This window comes from Cygnus olor, chromosome Z, assembly GCF_009769625.2.
Source record: "Cygnus olor isolate bCygOlo1 chromosome Z, bCygOlo1.pri.v2, whole genome shotgun sequence".
Classification (NCBI taxonomy): domain Eukaryota; kingdom Metazoa; phylum Chordata; class Aves; order Anseriformes; family Anatidae; genus Cygnus; species Cygnus olor.
This window is the reverse complement of record NC_049198.1, coordinates 79979788-80007491: the sequence shown is the minus strand read 5'-3', so window position 1 is coordinate 80007491 and position 27704 is coordinate 79979788. Positions and strand designations below refer to the sequence as shown.

The 27704-nt window shown below is 38.1% G+C and overlaps 1 protein-coding gene and 1 long non-coding RNA gene across 14 annotated transcripts in view; both read left to right on the top strand.

Annotated features, from left to right (window-relative positions):
• MCTP1 (multiple C2 and transmembrane domain containing 1) overlaps positions 1–27704 on the top strand; it is a 240516-nt gene that overhangs the window by 53560 nt on the left and 159252 nt on the right. For all 13 annotated transcript variants that reach the window (XM_040542064.1, XM_040542060.1, XM_040542061.1 and 10 more), the window contains exon 2: positions 9980–10094. In XM_040542064.1, coding sequence (XP_040397998.1) covers positions 9980–10094 — 115 coding nt within the window. The remainder of the gene's footprint in view (positions 1–9979; positions 10095–27704) is intronic.
• On the top strand, positions 16789–20336 carry LOC121062279. Its single transcript, XR_005815501.1, has 3 exons — positions 16789–17045; positions 18190–18280; positions 19931–20336. It is a non-coding gene; the product is annotated as an uncharacterized LOC121062279 (long non-coding RNA).

Here is a 27704-nt window from a genome sequence, read left to right as displayed (position 1 = left end):
CACTCTTTGTTATGCTGCTTGTACCGGATTTTGGTTTAACTTTTTCTGGGCTTGTGGGTTTACCTGTTGAAAGTAGGAAGCCTTTTTGTGACCAGCACATATAAAAATTATTACAAATTATGAAAGAAAATGTATTTAAAGGAACAAGGAGAAGTAGAGAAGTAGAGAATCTTCTTCAGAGATTCTGAAACCTTCAGGAATGAAAAATCTATATTATTCAGTGTGGACTTCAATTTCGAGTTTTTGGAAGCATTTAATCTAGGTCAAGCCAAAGTGATCTCAATTAGAATTGCTGATAACAATTGCTGATAACAAATGTCCATCCAACTGCAGACTGGTGAATAATTTTTCTTATGCTACTATCTTGGTATTATGTGGCTCACTTCAGTACAGTTACTTGTTTGCTTGCAGCAAGAAAATATATTTCAGGTAAGGTATGTTCTGATAGTACTGGTTTAATTGGGGAAGTTTTGTATTGGGAATGGATCAGTTCTTCCTGGTTTATAGCTTTTCTACTGAAAACCGAGTTATTTCTGGATGTCAGAAAATAACGTGTTTTTTTTTTGTGTGTTTTATTATATAAAACTCCAGGTAACTACATGCAGTCTGGAAAGCTTCTTTTTTAGTTAACTAGGCTTTCAGGCTTATATAAATAAGTATCTGAATTTTATACGCTGTAAAGGAGAGACAATTTAGGTAATATATTTAGAAAATATTTTCCTCCAATACCCATCGGGCTTCCATTTATAACGGATGTTGCAATGGGTAAATGTTTTTTTGTTGCATTAGTTTTCTGAAATGGTAATTTGCAATGTCAGTTTTTGTATAAATTAGGACATGGGCTCAGTGCTGTGAAGGGATGCTTTGGTCGCGTTCAGGTATATGCACTTTGGCATACATGTTTTGCAGGCTTAGGGCTACTGTGGTTGAATGCTTTTTGTCATTTGCTGCTGAACAGCAAAAATTGTTTAATATAGAATAAAACAAAACTGCCACCTGTTTTCTACAAAAGATACCCACATTTCTAAATCACAAAGTAGAATGTTACCTTAAGCATTTTCTGTGACACAAATGATACTTTAAAGAGAAAGCAATAGGAGTACCCTAGCCTTTGTTATAATCTGATAGTTAGATGTCAAATCAGAAGCGTATTGATTTATCTAGCATATGTATTTAATTTATTCCTGATTTCCTCTGTAATATTATCTGAAATGGAATTATACACAACCCATCCCTGCCTTACATCTTTAGCAGTCAGCTTCTCCTGAAAAGTCACACGCAGTGGTAAGGGAAGCTTTTGTCCTTTGAAGTTGCTGGTGAAGGGAAAGACCAGGAAAGCTGCTGAGGAAGAACCTACTCTAGACATGCTATTTCCTGGCTTAATGAAAAACAATGAATAAGGTGTTAACAAACATGGTTCCACAGCAAACTGCTAAGTTGGAACAAATCACTTTTCTTGGAGAGGAAAACCTAAGTCTTAAACCAGCCGAATTTTCAGCAAAAAGAAGTTTTGCTAAAAACAGGAGTGCTAGGAAAAAATAAGTAATGTTAAGGTCACTGAAGTGATATATCAGTACTTATGAACTTGATCAAACTTGTAACTCAGCAGCTGAAATACCTAATATAGTATTTCTAACCACATGTTTTCTATAACACAGTTTTGAATACGCGGTATATTAAAAAGTTTTAAAAAGCTTTAAAATTATTTATGCATTTATTTATTTATATGAATATGCATAAATTTATCAAAGCAGTACCAGACAAAGGAAGACAGTGGTAAAATTTATTTGGACTTTCCAAAAAACCTCTTCAACAACTCTTTACAAAGAGGTTGAGGCACTATACTTTGAAGGGTCAAAAAAGGAGTAAGAGCTGGAAAATGCTTGAAAAGTTTTTGGTCTAAAACTCCATGCTTGTAGTTTGTTGTACGAAGGTAAACTGTTGTGTCTGTTAGAAACATTGATAACCCCAGAAGGATTTGGCACAATTAAAGCAGTTTCTTTTCACAGAGCAGAGTCTAGATGTGAGCTTTTGATTTGTGGTATAACAAGGGAGGATGAAAGCCTTGGAGGGAGGGGAGCACAGCACATGGAGCAGAGAAATGTGATGAAAAGAGGAAGGAAGCCATGGCTGCTTTATTCAAGCACAATGTATGGTCTTGGTGGAGGAGGGACTGTTTGTTTTTATTTTCTGCTTGCTTTACTATCTTAGTGTCTAGAAGTGATCCTGCAGAGGTAAAATTTTATTGTAGATTTCAATGAATAAATGGTAGCAAACTGAGCAAACAGAATATGAAAGCAGATGGAAGAAGGAACAACTTGATCAAATCTCTTCGGATTGCTTTGTCTTTGTCTGTGTTTGGTTTCCTCTGCTGCCAGACAGGGCTACTGCTTCTTCTGAAATGAGTGATTTGAAGTGTACTTCTGAATACCGAAACTTTCAAAATGTTAATATGCTTACATCTTTTACTATTATTTGTTCATCTATTTGTTACAATTTCAGAAGGAAATCTTGCAAGCTGTTGAAAGTAATCAGTTTTATTTTATTTGAAAGCAACTGAAAGCAAATGCTCATTTACAGTATCAAAGAGCAACAATAGTACAGATGTCACAAAAAATACTCCAATTATTCTGCAGATATAAATGAGAGTACTGCTTCTTAATTCTTACATGTTATTTTTAATCAACAGATTCAATAGCTGTTTCACATGTAGTCAAAAAGCTCAGGAAAGAGGAGGCCAAACGTTTTGTGCACTTCTATCTCTTACTTAACCACAATGTATTTCCTGACAATGTAAACTAGATAGTCACATGCAGAGTATACTGACATATGTAGAAGTGTGTGTGTGTGTGTGTGTATGAGATTAATGCTAAGTTAAAGTTTCTTCATTCTGCAGAAATAATCTTGAATTTATAGTTCTTCATAATCAAGACATTTCAGACTAACACGTATCTGCTGTTGCCATTATGTGATAAAGAGCTTATATGCAAAATCTTTCACAGGTCATCTGTACATTTTATCCAATTCTAAATCTTTAAGAGCACAGTTGAGGTTTTTTACGTCTGTTGTAAGTACTCATATCAAGCCAGTGGGAAACATCTGTTGTATGGCAAACTAACAAAGTAACCAGTCCCATCTGAAGCATGTATGTGGTCAATCAAAAACCATGTTATTTGCAGATATAAAATGCTACAATAATTTCTGCATGTTTCCAATTTAAAATAGCAGAATATTCTTTTATTTTGATATTGAAATGGGTTTGCCTTTTACACCTGCCTCATTATTAGGGAGCAGGGGAAGTAGATTGAATGAGATGAAATGGGGTGCACAACTCTTTTTCGCTCCCAAGTTCATCAGTTCTTCCTGGCTTGCCATCAGCCAAAACACTAGAATAAAAAGTGTTGCTAAGAGTGCAATGGTCACAATAACTCTAAATTAGATAGGTAAATACTCTCAGGGATATTAAAAATTGCTTATCACTTGACTTTATTATAATTGAAGCACAGCTAGTTCCCACTAATTGCATAAGGAGTTGTCAGACACTTAGATATTCAGAATTTTCAAATCTCTTTCCTTACCTTATAAGTAGATGTTTCTAAAGCACTCTGTGTAGTTGAGCCAGGAGCTTTGGCAAAAGAAAATGATCTGAAAAAGTGAGGTTGAGCCAGGCAATAAATGGGGTGGAAAACTCTGCTTATGCAATATTCAAGACATTGCTTCAAAATTTTTGGTATTTTTTCAAAAGCTGTGGTGATGCTTCATGCCATGCTATCAAACCTGCAGCGTTGATGTCTCTTGCATCCACCATTCAGAACACTTTGATTTAATTTCATTTATTGTATGGACTATGAAAGGAATGCTATTTATTTCACCATCCCATCTCCTGACTAAGACCCCAGCATGTGGACAGTCAGTGCAGCCAGATTGCCAGATTCTCTTCACTGCTTCTATAGAACTCCAGTTACACTGCCCTTTTCCTTTGTCTACTGCAGGAAGTGTTTGCTTATGTCAAGCCATGGCTCTGGAAAATTGTAATTATTTGAAGACACTTCCTTTCCAGGTCTTGCTTGGATGTCTGTGTTTACATTTTGATGCTGATGCGTTTGTTTATGTTGGGGAAAAAAAAAAAGTGCTTTTTGCTTATCTTATCACTGTAGTCTGGCAGAATATTGAAATGAAACATCAAATGAACAGAGATGTAACCTGTTGTTTAGATGACACAGATATAAGCTAGACTGAAGTAATATTCATATGCCTTCCTAAAATATACTTTTGTTTATAGGAAAATGTTATATTTGGGCTGTATGAATAAAGAATTTTTATCCTTTTTGGAAGGGGGAGTGTATTACAGCTGTAGGGTTTTTTTTAAAATATATATATATTGTTTAATATTTTCAGTTTTGGCACTGAACAAACAAAATCAGATTTTAAGATCTGTTCCTTTGAAGTGCTACTCAGTTTCTGCAGCAGAGAGTTCCTGAAATCTTCCATATCCCCTGAATATATGGAGTAAAGTCATGCTAATTGATAGATTTAAACTGTAGGACAGGAGCAATGCCATTAATTTCTTCGGTTTGCTTAAGTGAATAGCTTTGAAGAAGAATGTCGGTATTCATGGTGATGAAAAAGGCAATGGATAGTTTGCAGATGTTAGTAAACTCCAGGCTGTCAGCTTGGGACAGGTTGTTGCATTAACCTGAAAATATGTCTTGTGCTTTGAAAGAATATAGCACAACTAATGTTACTGATTCTTATCTCATAGCCATAAAGTGGTAGTCTGACTTCAAAAGATTTGGTCAGAAATTTGGTAATGCCATAGGGACTGTTACCAGTTTCACCGTGTTTTCCTGTTTCATAGTGTTTTTAATCAACTGTGAAAAATGATATGGTGTGTGAATGGTGGCAATTTTGGCCATCCTATTAGTTTCAAAGCATCATCATTTTTCTCACATGCTGGGGTGGAACTGCATCAGGAATGCTTCACACCGTGGAAGAATTCAACTTGCCATAAAACTAGACATCTTTTCCCTTTATAAATGCTGCAGCTATGTACCCAGTATGTACCTAGCAGTGAACTATCTTACAGCCCTTCTACATGACCAACATCTGTTTGACTGTAAAAAATAATTTGTTCATCTAGTTGTTAAACTGCTGTATCTGGAAAACACTGTGAGGTGTCCGTCATAGTACGGAAGACAGAGGTGCAACTACTTGCCTAACTTTTCAGTTTGGTCAGTCTCAAAGGGCTTAGCAGTGAACAGTTTTATGATACAACTAAAGCCAGAGTTTCCAGCTATTCTAGAGTTGTTTTGGAGAAAACTCAATATTTTTCCTTATTTCTCACAGAAATAAAGTGGGAGTTACTACCGTAGTAAAAAATAAACAAACTAACCTTTAATTTCTTTCTTGATAACAGACTGCTTTTGCATGAGCTTAGGTGTCAGAAACCTCTCATGGCATCAGAAGACTAATTTTTTATGCCGAGATGCACAGATTCTTCGTACTAGTAGTGACCCATAACATGGCAGGGGCACAAGGGAACGTTCTTCCCCAGCTCCCCTTTGTCTCTTACGTCTCCAGAGTGGCAGATTGGCAGTAAACATCTAAACCCTGGAGCTGCTCTAACAGAGATCAAGCATTGTTTCATATTTCTATGCCAACAGCTTAGCTTCATGAATGTGCTTCATACACTGCATATTACTAACGATGTCTTTGATTTTTGGTCTTAAAATACAACACCAAGTGTTTTCCATTTGAAAGTCATCAGTTCTGCTGTTTGTTGATAGATGGTCTAATAGAGCGTCATTGTCCATGTGTGATAATATGACCCTATGATCATGGCCTTGCATGGTGTAGCCCTCTAATGGAAAAGGATTCAATTAACTTACACCTGAAAAACCAGCTAACTGGTGTTGGGCTCTCTCTTTCCTGACTTCATGCTCTTGAAATAGTCTTCTTTTAGATTTCAGATGATTTTGTATAATATGGAGATGGTTCTTAGGAAAGCAGGTCTTGAAAGGAGTGCCACTTTCAGGGGTCATCACAAGTGTGGCCAGTGTGAGCTCCATGTTCTGTTCAGCTCAACTAAACATTGCATTTTCTGGGCATGTTAGGACATCTCTTGACATGTCATGAGTCAGCATGAGTTGTAGCTGCAGATTCTTTCTATTTAAGGGTTGACTGTTGAAAGTCTTACCATGGATGTCTCACTGAAAGTGAAAGCAGCTCATGGTGTTGCTCACATTGTTCAGTAAGAGAACTGCCCAGGGGAGTTTAGTATGATACCTATTTAACAAAAGAGTCCAACTGATGAACTGTATGGTCATCAAGACCTTTGTCCTGACCTTTTTCACATGGAGTGTTTACAAGATGATCAGTGTCTTTGCCCTCTCTATCAAAATTCACTGTCTACAAGACTTTGTGCAAAATCAAAACTTTCTTTTAAAGCAATCTAATTCAGATGTTATGGGAAATTGTACAGTCTGGCAATTAAGTCATAATTTAGCTAAAGAGAATATTCTAAAATAAGATGATGACAGATCACTACTAAGGATTAATTCAAATGAATTAATTGTGGCATTGCCTTCCCACAGAAGTTTTTACTTATGCAAAACAATGGTTAATTGCCTTTATGCTCTTTGTATGGGATCTCAATATTTTTCTTAAATATATAATAAAACAAGTATTTTCAGGTTCTTCTCTACATTTTAGACACTAAAAATAAAGGCATGACCTTACCTCGTCAGGCTTGGTGTCATCATCCATTAATAAACAACCGTGTGTCTCATAACAACCTCTAGTTGTGATTAAATTTTTATGGCTACAGAGAACATGTAGCCATGCTTGTTCTTGACATGATTAGGTACAATGTGGAATTTAAGAAAATTTGTTTTTGAAACAAATGGTTACGGCAATTGTAGGATTTGATGTATTTGATGTACTGATGGCAATTATAGGATCCGATGTATTTTCTCAAGTTTCTTGTGCAAGTATTTCTAACTTTAAGTTCATTACTGCAGAATGCACAAAGGTAGTTTTTGTTGTTTTACTAGTTGCCATTATAGTTGTTAAATTTTGAAATTTAAATTGTTGGTCAAAAATGATTCACTGACAGTTGGATATGTTATGTCAACCTCAGTTTTTACTTACATAATTCAAATGCTGCTTGTCTGATGCAGAAATACTGCTTTGACTTCCTAATAGTTAGGGGTAGTTAATATCTGTTGGCTTTATATCATTTATGTAACTGTTTATGGCCTGCAGGCCTGTTACATTTCTTACCTAAGCATTTCTAGTCTTCTTGAGCAGCTCTCTGAATGAATAACTGATTAGAGTAAAAGTTAAAAAAGAAAGCAAAGTTCCATTGCAAGAAAAAAGGAAGGAAAGGTGAGAAAGGGAGGAGGAGGGGAACATGGAAATATTTATAGCATTAATTTTAATACAGAGTTTGCGTTGCCCCTAAGAAGGGAAGTGAGAGAGCGGCACCACAAGGAATAATCAGGGAGGAGACGGTGTATGTTGGCAGACATTGTGGTTCTTCTTGTATCTGCAGCCTCTTGAAGAAAGTCAAGAAAGGGGAAGGAAAATCTCAGTGTTCATCACTTTCTTTGGAAGTCACGTTTTATCTTACACAGCACCCTGATGAATGTCGGTGCCTGGGCTGAGCCTGAGGATCAGGCCAGTAAGATTTTTTTCCTTATTTCTGGCCACATTAGATACTGTGCATTGCAGAAGCATGTTAAGGGAGGTGAAGAGCGATGGGAGTCCTCCAGCCGCTTGGGCCCAGCACTGCTCCTGCCCCTTGGCTGCGGCCCAGCCCTGTGCCCGGGGTCCTGGGGTCCCTGCCCAGGCTGGGGGACGTGGCTGCTGCTGTCCCCTCTGCAGGTTCAGCCGGTACCAGGCTGAGCACGTACCCCACGGACACACGGCCCCTGACATGACCAGCCACAAAGGCTGCCCTGGTCAACAGCACTCACACGTGGGACTCTCGTGGAGATAGCCACAGGCGGCTGAGCCCCCAGCCTGCTCTCTGTCAGGTAGAGGCAGTTCACCAGTTCAGGTCTGCAGAGCTCTGCCCTTCCTGCACCCAGCCAGCCTGGGGCCCTTGGTCACACCTTACCAGCTGCAAAGTTCATCCTTCCTGCATGAATGAAGGATGTGGTGCAGGTAGCTCATTAGCCTGCCCCTTCTGAGACCAGGGGCCTCCTTCTGGTGATGGCCTCCTGGCTTACATGTCCTCCGTCAGGTAACCCCACTGGGATAAACATGCCTCATTCTCACCTGCTCTTATAAAGAAGTGTGACTGGCCAGACGTGGTTCCCATCACTGCCTCCCTTTCTTGCTATCCCTCCTGCCTTGGAAGATTGTCCTTGACCAGGTACCCTTAGGGGAGCAGACTATCTCCTTCTACGTACCCTTACAAAGCAGGGTGGAAATTCAGTTTTTGTTATTTTCAGCCTGCGGTCAGTAATTTTAAGAACGAGATAGACAGTGAGAGATACCCGGAGGAGTTAATCCATTAAAAGGAAGTGGTGGATGACTTCTGCTCTAGTCCTACAAGGTCTTTTGATAGTTTCAGGCATGCTTCAGCAGTTACTTTACAAAGACAAAAGATAATTTTTGAGAGATTTCAACATCTCTCCCCAGTCAAAGCTCATCTAACCATTTTCTCTGAAGTGCAGTAGTTTTGAAGAATTTCATTTCTTTGGAACTGGTGAGCATCTTGCTATATGGTTTGGCTAGCACTGGATGTGTTGCAACAAAGGTTAATAAATTAGGCTCAGGTGTGACTCTGGAATAACAAGAGTAAAGCATATATTAAATTTTCTTTATTTTGTGATCTTCTTCATGCTTTATATTTATTAATACCTTAAAAAAAAAATAAGGTGGGTACTAGGAAGAGAAATAACAAAAGTTTCCTGTTGCAGTGGTGTAGGACTTAGTGTACATGTTCTCCAACGTATTTCTATTGTGCTGCTGCATTTTTTTTTTCCTTACAGGGGAGCTATAATCTTATAACAAAGTATTAATGGCACTAGTCTTAGAAGACTTACATCCTAGCATGAGAATATCTAATGTTGGTGCTCTGTATATAATATGTGAAGCTGCTGTATATACTGTGTATGTATAATAGAAACAGCTATTCTAGTATTAAAATTAAATGTGATGTTCAAAGCATGAACTGTATAAATCTAGCAGGAAATATAATTTCTCTCCTTTGTCATCTGAGACAGCAGTGTGGTTACTATTCATATGCTCCAGAGAGTTCCTTTGCTTCTGACTTTGTTTACTTATTTATTTTTTAATTTCTCTTGATACAATTTGTACAAATAACTACTCTGAGAATCTTGTCTTTGCCCCTGAGTGCAGGCAGACCAAAAATGCATGTATTACAAATGAAGGGATACAACTGCATTTATTGTCTTTAGGATATTTTTCACCAGTCTCCTTCATAACTGTGTTAAAATCACATAATTTGCAAAGCACTATAACAGCCACCACAATTGTATCACATTTATGTTTAGTCGATGCCTAGATTACCACTGGTGAACAAATGCAGGGTTTAAGAGTACTGATAATTACTAGTTCAAACAGCACTGCAAGGTCCAGGTTCTTTTTTTCTTGCTTATTCTGCTCTAGCAGACCAGGAATGAATGTGAATGTAATTAAAAATGGAGGTTAACATAATAAATACAAGTATCAAAGAATCATTTTTCAAACATTTTCTTTAATTTACAAATTTAACCATTGAAAAGTCAAAAAGTTATTTAAAAAGGAAAAGGAACAAAAAAGGCATGCTAAGGAACTGCTGTGCTGAAGACAGGCTTGGGTTCTTTGGTGTTGGACTGTTAGTTCTAAGGTGAAGGAATGGGATACATTCTTGTCTTAATTCAATGGGATGATAATACCATAGAAAAATACACCTTACTGAAACTCTTTGTAACATTAGCTATTGTATTTTTATTTGTTTCTCCTCCAGAAAACAAGTTCAGTTGGAGCTAGTAATGCAGATTTTCCCTCTGAGGATCCCGGAATGTACCAGTTGGACATTACTTTAAGAAGAGGACAGAATTTAGCAGCAAGGGATCGTGGAGGTAAGTGCGTGCTGGTAAACACAGCCTTAATGTTGGGAAGTTGGTGTTCTGTCTGTTGGTTAAATTTAAATGAGATTATTAAAGTTTCACTTAACAATTAACGTTTGAATTTTGTGTTAGTTAAACTCTGTTTAAAACTATATAGAAGTTCTGTGACTCAAAAGCACACAGTAAAAGGAGCAAAGGCCCACTAAACCCACACAGGAAGAGAAATAATATTTAGCTAATATTGGTTTAATTGTACTATTAGCTAATTTACCTCCATTTTGAGGAAGTTTCAAACTAAGAAAGATTTAATTTAACTACGTAGGTTATTGCTGTCTTGTTCACTAGTTACTTACTTTGTTCCTTGACTGCTTAACATAAATAATGGATCTGTGTTTAAAGACAACAACTCTCTATTTGATGTGTACAGGTGTTACCTGTTGGCCAATCTGCTGATCACATGTTGGCATTTTACAGTTTGCACTGAGACATGTACCACACACAATTTCTGAAGGATATTTTGACCCACAGGGACAAAGCTGGCTGTCTCAACGACTCTGTGCATGCAACTTTAACTCTTATTTTAAGTTAGGTCAGCCAGTAATTCATTTCCAGACAGCTATTTAAGCCTGATAATTCTGACTAGCATATTGGACTTTTGTCAAAACATATTCCTTGTGAGAGAGAAAAAGCAATAGTAGGACTGCAACTAAAAAAAAAAATAGTATTATACAGAGTCTTTCTGTGTCAACTTGATGAAGTTACTTGGCTGATTTCAGGTCTCAAATGCTCTCTGGTATTTCTCTGATATTTATGTCACCAAAACTGAAATTTCCATATTCTCACTATTGCAAGAATACACTTTTTATTTATATTCTTCCTCTAGATGTATTGATAGCCTATCAAGCTTTGCCAGACATTCATTAAAAATAAAGATACTCAAATGTTTTTGTTTGATGAGCTGGAGAGACATCCATATAACTTGCTCGGTTTCTGAATGATCTGTTGTAATTCAGTCATATCTGCCATTGGTATTATTTCTAAATGAGCAGAAATGTGATTATAAATGTGTAGGTTTGTTTGCAAGGAAAAAACTGTAGTTGCTTTTTCCATAATAGAGGAATCTAAAGTAAACAAAGGATGGGACATCTGTCTTCTGAGGTGAAATCCCAGGTTCTGAACTGCGTAGTGTTAGCAAGGCTCTGTAAGTGTGCCAGGAAGAAGAGCTTTCATTGCCATTTTGTGAACTGTAGAAAATCCTTCAGGTCGGGAGGGAGCACACCTGTAGCTCCCCACTACTTGCTTAGGCTTCAGATCTCAACTGGGCTTGGGCTTCCAAGAGTCTTTATTTCAGAAATTTAGAGGAAAATATAAAAACAGTACCTTGTTCAGGGCTCCTTTGTAAGGCTTTGCCTGACAATTCTGGTGGCCTTCTACGAAAACGGGTACAGGGAATAGGGGAAGAGCAACAGACATCATCCACCTAGACTTGTGCAAGGCATTTGACAATGTCCTGCACAACATCCTTGTCTCTAAATTGGAGAGACGTGGATTTGATGGATGGACCACTCAGTGGGTAAGGAATTGGCTGGATGGTCGCACTCAAAGAGTTGTGGTCAACAGCTCAATGTCCAGGTGGAGATCAGTGATGAGTGGTGTTCCTCAGGGGTCAGTATTGGCACCGGCATTGTTTATCATTTTTTTCGGTGATATGGACAGTGGGATCAAGTGTGCCGTCAGCAAGTTTGCTGATGACACCAAGTTGTATGGTATGGTCAACATGCAAGAAGAAAGGGATGCCATTCAGAGGGACCTGTACAGGCCTGAGAGATGGGCCTGTGCAAACCTCATGGAGTTCAACAAGGCCAAGTGCAAGGTCCGTGGGCCAGGTCAATCCCAAGCACTAATGCAGGCTAGGTGGGGAGTGGATTGAGAGCAGCCCTGAGGAGAAGGACCTGGTGGTGGTGGTTGATGAGAACCTCACCATGAGCCAGCAATGTGTGCTTGCAGCCCAGAAGGCCACCCGTACCCTGGGCTGCACCAAAAGAAGTGTGGCCAGCAGGGTGAGGGAGGGGATTGTCCCCCTCTGCTCTGCTCTCATGAGACCCCACCTGGAGCACTGTGCTCAATGCTGGGGCCTCCAGCACAAGGAGGACACAGAAGTATTAGAACAAGTCCAGAGGAGGCCACAAGGATGATCAAAGGGGTTGGAGAACCTCTTCTGTGCAGACAGGCTGAGGGATCTGGGATTGTTCATCCTGGAGAAGAGAAGGCCCCGGTGAGACCTCACAGCAACCTCCAAGTACCTAAAGGGGGGGGCTACAGGAGAACTGGGGAGGGACCCTGTGTCAGGGCGTGTAGGGACAGGGTAAGGGGCAAAGGTTTCAAACTAAAAATTGGTATATTTAAATTAGATGTAATGAAGAAATTCATTGCTCTGAGGGTGGTGAGGCACCAGCACAGGCTGCCCTGAGGAGCTGGGGCTGCCCCATCCCTGGCAGTGCCCAAGGCCAGGCTGGATGGGGCTGGGGGCAGCCTGGGCTGCTGGGAGGTGTCCCTGCCCATGGCAGGGGGTGGCACTGGGTGGGCTTTAAGGTCCCTTCCAACCCAAACCATTCTGTGATTCTATGATCCCAAGCTAAAACCTGTCCATTCATGACTGAATGTCCTTGCTGCCATGTTCTGCGTTCCTGTTTGTTTTCTCTTTCTCGTGGTGTTACTCAGACTGAGGATATTGTGAGCAACTGCAGAACTGGAATGAAGGGAACTGCACAGGTGTTAAGCAAGCACTTGGAGGATTTAGATAGCTGCTGAGTGGAAAGTGCACAGAAAGGTATTAAATTTGGAAAGTCATTTCTCTCTAAATCCTCTCTAGAGTGTAATACTTGATATCTTTTACTCATTTTTTCAAGAATTCCTGTGGTAGCACCAATGTTATTTCACTAAGAATGGGTATGTAAAACTGAATTCTTACTAGACGTTAGTCTGGGTGCAAGAGGAGATTCAGCAAGAAAAGTTCAGTTAGGGTATTGAAATGCACAGGGAAAAAAAATGAGCCCTGTTCTGAAGTTCTTTGTTCAAATTCTTTTTGCCTCTGAGAAGGACATCAGAGGGAAATAACTTACGTGCTTGTCACATTCGACACCTGTTTAAAACCCCTGGTGGAGACAGAATACTGACTTCGCCCAGACCTTTGGTCTGAGCCAGTACCAGCATTTTTGTTGCATTGCCTGCATGCTGAAGCACTGCTTGTGTTAGGGGTTTTGAACCAGAAAGTGATTATGGGACAGTCTGTGGGAGGCACTGTGTAAGGATATATATCCAAATGCTAAATGGAGCTGCTAAGACAGATGTGTTGGATATTAAAATCAGAGGTTAGGAGATTTATCACAGGAGTGTCATAGAGAAGTCATTGGCTATAAGTCTGCAGCAGCCCAGTAAGTCTTCCCTCCAAAACTTTTTCCAGATGCCCTGGAAAAGCCCTCTGCTTAAAACCTGATAATTTTTTTTTTTTTTTTTTCTGAATGCTGTGAATCTCACTCCAAAAGCATACTTGAACTACTGGTTTTAAACTTATATTTTTGTTCCTTAATTCTCGAACTGCAGTTTCACATATCTTTTTAGAAACCTGCTGCTGAACATATTGCAGTCTTGGAATTCAAATTTGAATTCTCCTTGCATGAATGTTCTGCACACTTTGTCTTACCCAAATTTATAAAAAGACAGCATAACATTCTCAGAGGAAAGGGAAAAGATTGCAGCTGTATTTATGTGGCTAGCAATGCCAGCATTGCTCATGGCTAGTAGGTGATAAATAGCACGGTTGGTAGTCACAACAAAGGAAGAACAGAACATTCTTTCTTCATCAGAGGACCAACATCTTGCTGTTGTCTTCTCAGAGGGTTGAAAATAGGTCTTCATTATCACAAGCAATGTTTCTGTACCAGTGTGTGCAGTATGAGAGCAGGAAATGTAACTATTCTTTTTAACTCCTCAGCTTTGTAGGAAAACCTCTCTTCAATCTGATCAAGCTTTCCTTCCAAGTATCGCTAAGCTGTGGTACCATGGTGACATCTCAGCTTTGCGATGAGACGGTTTGCATTTTTCTTCTGGCAAAATCCTGTAGTGACCGCAAGGGTAGTTTTTAGAATTTGCTTTATTTAAACGCTTCCCAAAGTAAACTATATACTTAGTTAGATTTCAAAATTTAGTTTCCAATCCTTTTTCCTGTGAGGTCTGTTGAAAATCCTTGGTAATTTTGTAGTACTAACAAGATAACCTTACACCCTACATCTTTATGTTGCACCTTTTTTTTTTTTTTGTAGTTTTGATTTCTCATTTCCTTTTTGTCATACAAAGTATTTGTGTAATATGTGTATTTTAAGACTTTTTTGCAAGAATTAAAATTTATAGTCTAAAAAAATCTTTGATTTTTTTGCTGGTCTCTCACTTCCATATAGGTTTTATGCAACTACTTCGTATCAGTAACATGCCTTTATGTTTTTTATGCAATATTTTAAGCAAAAAAAAAAACAAACAACTGGCTAAACAAAAAACAACAACAAAAAACCCTTGTGGTTGATTCATTTTTGTTTTAAGAGAGACTTACACTGAGATGTAAACTGAAATGTTGTAGCACAACTGGTGAAAAAGTGAATTACATTTTAGTCATCGGTATTCTACCATTCTCTTCAGTCCAAGAAACAATATCAAAATATTCTTTGAAATGTTCTAGATACCTTTTTTCTCACAGTCTTTTCTTGCTTCACTGGAGTCAGGAAGCCACTCCCTTTAGTGCTCATAGTGCACAAACTTGGGAAATAAATAGCACAGATTAATCCCACTAAGTCTTATGGTTTGTGTTGTGTCAGTAAACAGACTAGCTACATGATGAATTTGATTACTTCTGGTTTTAAAATTTATAAATTTTACCAGTACACATGAAAACTTCTTGCAAAATAGCAAGGGAAAGTTTTGAGTGTAAGTGAATCTTCATTTGGCTTTTTCACAATGATCGGGCGGTAGCTTATTTTGTGTGTGAAATCATCCAGGAAGAGTTCTTGAAAAGAGATGCTTGCAATGTCCTGAGGCCTTGGCCTCTAGTTGGATAATACCACCATACGTCTGTGTCTCTTTAAGACTATTCAACAGAGCTGCTTAAGACTTTGTAACAGGAGTGGAGTTTCTCAACTGCCTGGCTCTGGCACTGAAACCTGTACCTGAAATTTTAAGAAATAAAACAGAAACGGTGTGCACTTTGTGCCTTAATGCAGTGCAAAGGCTGCTTTTCGATTTGATAAATTTAACGTTTTCAATATGAAATGTTTACCTCAGCAAGAAACTTGCTGTTTAAATTGAGCATAATTGGGAGAGATGACAGTCAAAACAAGGAAAAATCCAAATAACTGCAATAATGCAAGAATATACACATAGAGCTTGTATTTTGGCTGGTGAATATCTCCATAACCATATACATTGTCAGGATGTAGAAGAGAAGTAAATACCAACACAATAATAATAAGTAAAATAAGAGCAACCAGCCTTAAGATACAGCTGATTCTGTGCAACCATAAAACATTGAAAGCACACCTATGTGTAATCCAATGCACTTAAAATTATTGAAAAGACTTTTTATGTAAGCTTACCTACAGAGAATGTAATTTATGTTTGAATTGTGCATCACTATTGTAGGATATTGTAATTCAATCCTAAAATGTAGTGCATACAGGGTGATGATGCAGATCTACAAACTGGTCATCTCCACAGTTCGGGTAGATTGGGATTAGGGAATGAATTTTGCTTATTGTGAAATATAGCTAAGTCTGTTACAGGGTTGAGAATGATGGGAACGTGCCCGTGGAAAGGTGTGATGAGAGGATAATGGCATAAATCAATACTGTAGCGCTTGTTGCATCTTCATGATATGGGAAATAGTCACAGGGCCATAGCCAAAGAGAAAAGTTACTCAGAATATAACAGGGAGCCAGAAGCCAAATTGTTTTTAGAAGGTCTTTCAGATCAGTATTTTTGTGCTACTAAATGGAAACAATTTTCAAAGCATCTTTTTAATTGTATTTCTATTTTAACATTTTTTTTGTGTCTGGAATTTTAGAGCTATTTAATACAAAGGAAATCAGATATAATTTGGTTTTGAATGGAAATCAAAGTTTATATTTAGTTTAAATGAGAATATGCAAGAGTGTTAGCTTATTTTAAGGTGTTTCAAAGGGATTATATTGTTTCATCTGAGTCACAATTATAGTTAATGCATTTTTTTAAGCTCTCCAGGAGATATGAATGTCTGGAACAGCTAATTTTTGAAAGCTTAGTTTCTCTACAACAGAGATACTGAGCATATGATGCTGAAACGAGATCACAGCTTGGCTTGCTTCTTACCCTGGAATTCTTGTAAATGTATGTAGATGTGTGGCAGCATTCATATTGTATAAAAACATTTACAGGATGTTTTATTTAAAGATACATGGTCATTAGGTACACAGAGGTTTTTATTTGTATTTCAGTAAAGATGCCTAAAATTAAGGAAGAGCCTGCTGCAGTTTTGTGTCTCTTTTCTGTAGAGAGATGTTAGCTTGGTTAAAGAGAATTACAGCTGTGGTTTTATTTCTAACTGTCAACAGATACAGATCAGCATTGCCCACTATAAAATGCAGACTGGGAAAATACATTCCAGCTCTACCGTAGCCTTGCTGCTGCATTTGTTTTTCTGTAGCAGTGTGGTGGACACACAGTGAGGCACCACCAAGGAGCTGCTGCTTGCTCTCAGGAGGCTGGTAGTGATGTGTTCACCTTACTGAGAGGTAGATCTCAGGCAGGATCCTGGTGGCAGTGGCTCATAGCTGATGGTGACTGAGGAATAATTGACATTCTGTGATGCAGAAGAGCAAGGAGGAAAGAGTGAAGTGCAAATCTGAGAAATGGGAGGGCAGCATACCCAGAAGGGCAGAGGTAAGCACCCATCTCATGTGTTGCAAGCAGCTTTGTCCTTCTGAGCAGAAGGTGCCAAAGTCCACAGAAGGATGGGCTTAGCTGTGTTGCTTTAGTTCCTTCTGATCTCACATTGACATGGTGCCTGCTCTCACTGGCTGGTCCCTCACTACACTGGTTCACCACCATCAAGCAAACTCCTTAAGTCTCCATGCAGTGTTTTTCTTCTAATATGGCTTTCTGTTTCTGCCATAGCCAGGCATTCTTATGCACTATAGTGCATAAGGATATCTTCACTTGGAGGGTGATGGTATCCTACTGTCACTTTGAAAACTTCAGAAGAAACAGGTGCTCCTTTTTGTGTGGGGAGTTGAAAATAAGTCATCATTTTCACCCTGCACACCTTTTTCTCCTTTGTATTTTGGTAAGCATCTGATCTGTGTTTCTCTTAACGTACTGTGGCCCTTGTTTTTATTTTTTCCCTCATTCCTCCATCACAAGAAGAAAGAAACATCTGAGGATACTGCACGGCAGCCTTATAAAAGGACTGCTAAATGCTGTGCCTTTAAGGGGGAGTCTTTTACAGTGGGAAGATGGACTGTCCAAGTCCAGTTCCTGTCTCAAGTAAATTTGTGGGATTATTAAATAATTTGAGAACATGCCTTAACAGCCACTCCTTGGGATCTTACAATGAAAAATTCTACAATTCCAAAGCAAACTTAGTCTCAGTTCCTCTGGAGAGAGCAACAGTTGCTGTGAATTTCCCTGTGGCAAGGTCTAGCCAAAGCTGCTTGTGAGTGTTGACTGTGTGCCACGCTAAGCAGAAACTGGCAAATAGGGGTATTTTTCAACCACCATTGTCTGTAGGCTCTTACACTTTGCCAGCTTCCTCACAACCTACTAATTAGGCATCCAAATAAAATACTGAATTTTTGGAGCCTCAGAGTGCTTTGAGCCAGAATTTACATCTGTGAGTAGCAGCATATTTAATGCAGTGAAAATTTAAAAATAAAAATCCCCAAATGGAGTTTTATTTATGAGAGTTATGCAGATTACACAAAAATATTTGTTGATATGACTGAGTGGATATTAAACAGATATTTATGAAAGACAAAAATAACTGTATAGGTTTTTTTTCAAACATATTTTGATGTGTTGCTTTTAGGCACCCTGATTTGAAAATGTCAGTTTGCAGTACACTGGGCAAACTCATATGCTGCAAAGGTGAAGATGTATTAAGGTAGATTGTGGGCCAAGTAAGTTTACTGAATATTTGCAAATCACAAGCATATAACAAGAAGTACAGCAGGCTCCTTAATAATTCTAGGTACACTCTAGATTTTAGAATTACAGAATTTATTTCTGATTTTTACAATAAATTCTGTCTCTGTTGGAGTTAATACTAGAATCTCTATGAATTTGAGTGGGCCAGAATTTCTTCTCCTGTAACAGTCTTGTGTATAATATAATATATGTATATATGTGTATATGTTCAATATGGTAGGATCCTATAAAAATGCAATAGAAAGAAAACAGTAAAATTTTCCTTAATGTCTTTGGAGGAATGCTCTCAATAGATTGCTCACTTTTTCTAGAAAAGGCCATTTGAGCAGTTGTGTTTTAAAGTTAAAAAATAAAGGAACAGTTAACTAAGAACCTATAAGTACTTGTGCAGATGTGATCTTTGGGATGTATGTTTAGTATTTTGGTTACAGGTCAGTTTTGGAAGAACAGAAGTAAAGAATTTGAAGGAATACTAATGAAACCTGAAGTACTCATACAACATGTAACAAACAGTCAGTAAGAAATGATGCTACTAGGTACAGTGGTGTAAGTTGTGATGATATAGTTTGAAGTATGATACAACTTGAGATTCAGAGGAGTCCAGCACTCTGAAAATATGTTCTCTAACATGTGAAGACAGCATTTTTTTTCAGTTTTAAGGTACCATTGGTCTTCTGGGCACGATCCTATGATACAGTATGAGAAAGAGCACAACTGACGTTTAAATTTGGTTGTAAAGCTTTTGTGCCCGAACACCATTAGCTGACACTGCTGTGATCACTTTGTTGCTGCTCTTAACTACCGGTACAGAATGCTTTTGGATTAGCTTGCCTGTTCACATCAATACAGAGAAAAGCAGTTGTTAGAACAGAATCCATCTGGTGTTAGTTGACTACTTACAGAATTTTGTTGTAATTAAAGGAAAAAAAAAATGGGAATTTTCAGACTTACCTATTGCAGAGACAAACTGCTTCTCTTCCATAACCTAATGTTAATTTCTGTTGTACCTTTTCCTACCTGTGCTCCTGCTTTAATGCTATCTAAACCAATATTTTGAACTGCAGTATATGTAATTTCCCTGGGTACATGCTCTAACCCCTACAAAGTAAAGAAATCTGTTTTCTTTGTCTTGTCACCTTGTTATACCTTTTATTACCCACACTTTTATGAATAGCATTTTTAGTTGCAATAAGTTACTTCGCTTTTCATTATTCTCAAGAAGAAATCTTCAAATTGAGCAAATGCAATATATTCATCTCAACCTCTGCAGCCCTTTTGGACTGATCTCTCCACTGATAATGCAGAATGTTTAGGAAAGGAAGCAGTGCATAATTATTAACAGGATAGGTTTTTTTTCATTGTTAGTTTCTAATCAGTTTGAGTTTGGGAGCTCATCTTAAAATCAGGGTTAAGATATTAGCTTATTTTCAATCAAAATATTTTGACTTCTGATGATGTTTTCTTCTATATTAACTTCCATTTGATTTGCTGCTGTCATATTTGTGGTAGTTATCACTGTCCTAAGAAACGGGAGTTTTGCTAATAGGAGAGGTTAATGCGTCTACTGTAACTACTCCTTGTCTGACTGCTGTATACCAGTGATACTGTTACTTTCTTTTAAGACAGAGTTTGGTGATTAAGTGTTGCCACACGAGGAAGCCAGAATGCAGAAGATAGCAGTCCCAGCAAACACACCTTCTGCCTAAAAGCAGTAAAATGTCTGTCACTGAGACCTGGGAGGAAAAAAAACAATTATATGAGTGGAAACCTTGCATTCCTGAGGCTGTTTCTTGTCTCTTCTGTATTTTCTCCTGTGTGATCTTATGGCTGTAAAATTCAGAGACGCTTATTTTCTGTCTAAAAATGATTTCAGCATTGACTGTGCTCAGAATTTGACTTAAAACTAGGAAATTCAAACCACTGTTTTTCTCTGTAGTATGGTCCTAAACAGACTGCAGAGAAACTCAGATTTATGAAAAGGACTTTCTGTATTTTTTCCTGAAATGAAATAAAGCTCTTGATCTCCTGATAGCCTTGTATATTTATTTGCTGCCAATCTCAAATAGGAAAGTGAATTGTGGGCATAAATTGAGTGGACAATCCAACCCTGAGTGAGTTGATTTAAACAGGTGGATATAGACAAAAGACAGACACAGAGAGATCTGCAATGAGTCCCACTTTTCATAGCAGTAGCATGGTGCAGAGGCTCTGGTGCGAGCTACATCAGGCACCACATGGCTAGCTGGTCAAGGGCTGCTCTGTGCTGGTGTGGCCTCACCTTCTGTTTTGTGTGTAGTTTGGGGCACCACAGCATAAGAAGGGCGTCCAAAGGAGGGCTACAAAATGGTGAAGGGTCTTGAGGGCAAGATGTATGAGGAGCGGCTGAGGTCCCTTGGTTTGTTCAGCCCAGAGCAGAGCAGGCTGAGGGGAGGCCTCATGGTGGCCCACAGCTCCCTCACAAGGGGAGAGGAGGGGCAGGCGCTGAGCTCTGCTCTCTGGGGACAGCGACAGGACCCGAGGGAACGGCATGGAGCTGGGACAGGGGAGGGTCAGGCTGGGTGTTAGGGAAAGGTTCTGCACCCAGAGGGTGGTCGGGCACTGGGACAGGCTGCCCAGGGACATGGTGATGGCACTGAGCCTGATGGAGTTCAAGAAGCATTTGGACAATGCTCTCAGAGAAGTGAATTGTTTCGGGGTGATCCTGTGTGGAGCCAGGTGTTGGACTTGATGATTCTTGTGTATCCCTTCCAACTTGGGTTATTCAGTGAGTCTATGACACATGGCATGAGATTGAAAAGGAAGGAAGAACTGAGTTGAAGCGAGGCTGATCACTTGGAAATAACAGATAATTATAGGTGTTATAAATGACTGAGTCCCAAATAGGACTGCAATCAAAGTTTACAATTTATTAAACGAATAGAGGCAAGCAAACAGCGCTGGGTGCGCCGGGAGTCTCTGCTCCACCAAGACGCACACCTGTTACGTATGACGGCTGATTTTTTTATACTCCTAGGCTAATACATATTTATTACTACTTCTAAAAGAGGCAGGGTTATTATAACTGGTTTCCCGAATCCGAAGTCCTCCCAGGGGCGCCTGCTTATCAGTCTCTGGTAGTCTCTTGGGGGCTGCTCGGATGGGAGGCTCATATTCTTCCTCCTAATCTGGTGGTCTCTTGGCCAGGTGTCAGAAGTTACTGCACGTCCGTGCAGAGTCAGCAGTTTTTCTCTAAAGAAATCCCTTTGTTCTCTTATCACCTAAACCCAGGCCTCAATGTTAACCCTTCAAATCCCTTAGTGGCACAAATTGCTGGACCATTCCTTACAATAGGTAATAGAGGAGCCCAGATTTTTGTTGGAGGCCAAGTGTTTCCTACTCGTCCAGTAGGAGCAGCAAGAGATAGCTATAGGATACAATGTGGTGTTTCCTACCAAGTTACCAGTATTCCAAGCCCTGAAGGCTTACTGAACTGGGTCTCACATTAATACCTCATCATTGACAAATACGTTGAAAGCACGTATAATGTGGCTCTGTCCTTGTTCAGGTTCTGCCTTGTAAATTATCATGGTCTGGAGGCATCATTTGGAACTTCTTCCTCTCAAAGAAGAAACCTGTAGTTCTCATACCATTTTTGTTAGTTCCAGAAATGATAAAAATAAGTAACTTTTTTTTTTTTCCAAGACTGACAGAAGACTCTGTTAACACTAGAGATCTTTCACTTGGAAATGTCTGTTTTTGGTTTAAGATCAGTACTGGGAATAAAACGTTCTTTTTTTATTATTATCATTTTTTTAATTAATGCCATGATAAATATAACAGGGAATTGTTTATCCAGCAACTGCATTCATTTAATGCTTCTCAAATCACTTCCCTTTCCTTCAGTTTCATTACCATATTTCTTATTCTTTAAGTATTGTAGGAACATGTTTATTATTCACTTTAATTTCACATGACAATGTGTTGTGTAGTTAAATGGATTTTTCCTTTGGTAGGTATGTGGAGTATAATGCTAGCATTGCGGATTAGAAAATGTACTTGTTTGTTGCTTGTATTTGTGGAGGCTAAGCTTTCATTCCTATTTAATAGCTTTTATTCTCAAAGAACACATGAATATTCATAAGAGGAGGAAAAGTGTGCATGCTCCTGGATACATCTCTAAGTCATTTTATGAATGCAGGTGTTCAATGAGTAAGTCATCCCAAGTTGTAAACATCTGACTGAAGCTTTGAATCATTTTGTTCCTATAACCACGAAGTAACAGAGGTAAAGCAAGAGGACTTTGACGGTGCTAAAAATAAGGTTAAAAATAATAATAATAATAATAATAGGCTGTCCAGCCACATATAAACTGTCAGGCATAATATGTTACTAAAGTGGTATGGTTTAAATACTGTGCCACTGTAGTGCAATCAAAGATGCAGACATTTGTGTCAAAAATTGAGTGATGTTCCTATATGGACAATTGCAGTGGGAATTTGTACCAAGATCAAAAGACAGATTCTTCAGATCACATTACCTACTGGACAGGGAAGATGATGTACCACTTGAGTACTTTAAGTTACCCCAGGAGCCAAACTCCTCATGAAACCTGTTGTTAGTAATGCAGGTAAATTATTGCAGGTTGGTGGCAGCATCTTGACTTGGGACTTCCAGACCACTGTCCTCTGATTCATGTGGAAGAATCTGGTCTGTTAATTCAAAGTCATTACATGGCAATAAACACCTGTGTTTTTAAAGTGTCTAAAAGTGAATTGAAAGTCGTACTTTGTTTGCATGCTACTATGTCTTTGTGGTTTTTGTTTGTTTGTTTGTTTTGTTTCTCAGATGACCTTAAAAAAAGTAAGGAAATAACAACATTAATGTTTTTTAGCTAGAAAATTAGAATGTTGTTTTAAGGCAAGTTTCATATACTGTGTTTCTGAGAATGTTCCTTCACAGTGGAAGCTCTTCTTCACACGACTTTAGCAGGGATTGCCTGTGCCATGAGTATGAGTTTCAACTGAGGTATTAAATACACACTGTACCTTTTTGTTGTTGTTGTGCCTGACATATGTGAGCTGCATGCTGCTAGAGGCTTCTATTTTTGCTTTACCTAACATTTTTATTTTCCATAAAATAAAAATAAATAAGCTACAGCTGAGATCTGATCAGAGATCTGATTGTATTTCAGCATTTATTTAATGTGTAGTAACTATCCTCCCTGGGGAATAGGAAAAAAATTACTAATAAAGAGATTGTTGATTGTATTGTTACATTGCCAAGGGCAAATCACATTTGTCTATTGCAACTATATAAAAAATACATATATTATTTCTGTTAAACTGGAAGTTATAATGCGTAAGACCTACAGTGAACTGTACACTTTAGAGAAAGCAAAGCAGATTTTTCTGTCTGTATGAGAAGAGGTGAAACCTCTGACTGATTTTGCAAAAGATGTCTGTCGTCACAAATAAATGATCATGCTCTAAACAATTTCAGGAATATTGTAATTTCAGTCATAAGCTTTTAGGAGTGGTATATCCTTTGGTCAGGGCATGTACTTCTGTTTACCCTGAGTAATTAGAATAATAATTCATGCTGTAAGGATCACATTTCTGTAACATACTTAAATTCTGTTTGAATGAATCTGACTTCAGCCATGCTTAAGATTAAATAAGTTTTCTTGAAATTAGGCTGACCTTTGAGTACTTGATCTTTGTCTATCCTGTGCTATGCCAGTCTGTTTTTATGATTCCTTCTATTTCACAAGCATAATTAGTACTTGTTTAGATGGGTATTTATTAAACAAAGATGATTATCATGGGCAATACTGAAGTCTAGCAGTTAAGCTGCCTTTTTCATGGAAGAAATGAGTCTTCAAAAGAAAGATAAAAAACTATGACTGCTATAACCAAGTTTTTTTTTTTTTTTTTAAATGGGCACTGAATAATTAAAATTTTGTATTCCCTATTGACTCCTGAGTAGAAGATCTCTGAATCCTGTAGCACTTGTGTGCTCACTGTAAATTTGTAATTGGCATCTTCATTCTTAGGATATTAATATTACATAAGTGCTTTTTAAAGTAATTAGTGTCCTCCTTAGGTGAATTGGGTGGATAATTCTTTGTTAGGTGGACAGAAGGACAGAAACTAGGATTATTGATGGAAAAGCTGCATTTTTTAGTGTATGCAACAGTGTAAGTGAATAAGATGAATTACTATTTTTGTTTGTTAAATTAATATAAAATAGCTTGTGGTAAATATTTTCCCTAGTTTTAGTAATAGAATAGGGGACTGTCAGTACTCCTGAGCAGACATATTCTTTATGTTTCTTTTTATGAGACTTTTCATATCACAATTTGGAAATATGAAATATGTAAAATACTAGAAACTGATGCACGTTTCGCTTGATATACTCAATTAACACATACTTGAGAGCCATCCTCCCAGTTTTTCTTCTACCTTGGTTGTAAAAAAGAAAATGGCTTGAGACTGAGAAACTTCATTATAGGGGAACAAAGTGAATGGAGTTGGAAAGAAAGAAAAAGAGTTCTTCAAGGAATGAATCAGGACCAAATGCTTGTATTAATAATTAAGCTTCTCAGGAACTGTGATGTCAAAGTTACTATGCATCTATGTACTGGTATGAAGTTATCATGGTGTAAATAATTATTTTGTTAATTATTTATACATCAGGACATAAGATTGGATTTTCTAAAATGGATTTATTTGCATAATGATTATTTGATGATCAGCTATGGGTAAAAATCTAGTGAAGTCCTTTATGTGATAGTCCTTGAAGTTAAGGAAAAGGCAAAACCTTTCACAGTGAAAGTGAAGAAAAGCTTGTATTTATGACCAGGGATGGTACACAGTCAATGGGTTCTACTTTTTTTTTTTTTTTTGTAAGGTCTCACTCATAGGCAGTGGAGGCTGAGTTGTCTGAACTACCGTGAAATGGAGCCTTATGAATTTAAGCAGACTGAAATTTCAGTTGGCTCATTCTCTATGGCACGCAGAAAATCTGTGGAATTTCAGGAGCTGCCTCATGAGACGTGCAGGTGTTCCTGTATGAAAACATCTGAAAGAGGGATGGGATTGGCCTTCAGGAGGAGTTGCAGTGAAGGTCATACCAATAGGTATTAGGACCCTGTCCTCATTTACCAACTCTAGTGTCATGCTTTTAGCCATTTGCTTTCTTTCTCTAAAAACCATAGGTAAAATGAAGCGATTCCAAGATTGTAATTAAAATTGAATAATAATAGAAACACATGACAGTGGTTTAATTATAGTTCTGAGAATAAATTAATTAAGAATATGCCTTGACCTTATTTCATTATTTTTGCTTCCAGATATGTGCACATTGCCTTTTTTCTTGCAGTGTTGAAAATTTATTTTCTCCCATATTTATGGGAAGTTTATTGCTTTTCATCTTGTGCACATTCCCTCAATGTTCCTCATGTGTGTTGTACAGGAGCAAGCTCTTTTTAATTAATGTGATTTCCAATTAATATTCTTTAAAGCTTGCGTCTTTTCAAAGCACTAAGCTGAACTGGGTCTAAGTGTGCATTCAATCGCACATGTGTAATGAATCCAAAGGAGACTTTTGATTTGTATTAGGTGCTGGAGGGGATGCAACTTTTGTAACATTACCGCTTACATTACCTTAGTAGCTTAGTAGCTCTGTAGGCTGGGAAAAAATAAAATAAAATAGCAAAACACACTGCTGTGAAAAATTGTGACAAAAATTTCTGTCCATGTGGCTTATTTTGCAGCAGTGATTAACTGCCTGCTGGGAAGAACTTAATGAATTGTGTTATTTGCTTTTTCTCCTATGACTAAAGGAGAGAGGAGAGTAAGATTGTTTTTCAGATTTGTTCTGCTTTGCTTTCTTGACAGTTTAAAAAACAAGTATTTAACAGGAGAAAGTTAACTTTTTTAATATTGTCCAAAAGCAATAATTTGAAATCAGATTTTAAATTGCAGTGATGAGAATCTGAACTGTGCAGAAGCTTTTGATGGGCAGAGGCACTCTTCTCTTTCAGGAGCGGGCTTGCAAATGGCTTTCTGTTCTGTTCTGAAAGTTATTCTGGACTGCGAGTGAAATGCAGTGGTGGAGAAATGAATGCCTGTTGTAGTTAAATAGCTTTAATTAAATCAGTTAATTCCCTTGTGTGATAAATTTACTTGGTAGCTCACCATTTGTCTAAAATGCATTTTTTTTTTCTTCTTGATATATGAAGTATAAAAATATCCGTAGATGAAACAGCAGCTAAAAGTGCTGTTTTTCAGTATTGTTCATCTGCATTATAATATATTTATGTACAAGCATGAACACTTTTTGCCTACGTTTTCTGTTTTCAGTACAAGGTTTTAAAATCTGACTTTAGACTTTCAACGTCTGGTTCCCATATGCTCTAGATTAATCTTCAGCTGAGGTTTTTTGGAGAAGCTGTTTGACTTCTGCTCTCCTTGAGTCAAGTACAGAAATACCGTAGGTAAATATGGAGACCTTTGCCTCATCCTTCTGTCTCATTAGCACCAGTTAAGGGGGAGCAGTCTTAAGCTCATTACTTGGTCTCATGGTTACATTTACCCCTCTGTTCATTGCTGAATTTTCTTAGGTTAGCGTTTATCCCATTATATTAAATAAGATTTAATTAAGGAAAAGAATCTGGTCAACAAAAGGCCAAATATGTTGAAAGGCCTGTTACAAAGCCTCAGAAACCAATTACGTTTATGTATAGAATTTATTGAGAATGTTTCCTTTCTGTGAGATATAACGTTGATTATTATTGTGGTGAAATTTGCCTATGAGGTGTTTTCTTTCTAATTACTCTCCTATGGTTCCTTCTGGAAAGCAGTTTAGTATACTTCTGAACAAACACTTTGAAAACACTTTCTCCTGCGAAATGTTTTTATCTTTCTGTGTGTCCAAGATCTAATCTAAGCCCTAAACCTGCAAAGCTAAACTCATCTTGGGTGATGTCTACATAGAGAGAAGTGTTGGATTAAGGACAGTCAGCGCATCCGTACGTGTTAGTGTGTGGGTCCTGCAGGGCCAGAGGAGCCTTCTTCCACAGGATCAAGGAACAACCACTGTGGTGGTGGCAAGTTTCTCCACTGAAATTCAGCAACATCTTTAAGTATCTGTTTGGCTAAGCCTCCTTAGCAAAGAGAGGCTGGCACCCTATGTGGAGAACCCTTATTGCCTTTATACAGGCAATGGTGCAGCTTCAGCAAAATATCGGTATCATAGAATCATAGATTCTATAGTTGCACAGTTTGGCTTTTTTGTAAGATTTTAAGCTCATGAGTGAAGGTACATTGTTTTGGTGTTAGCTGCTACAGGTAGAATAAACATTTGGGCTATCAGGCCTTGGTGTATCAGGTTCATTTGAATGGTTTGATAACAAGG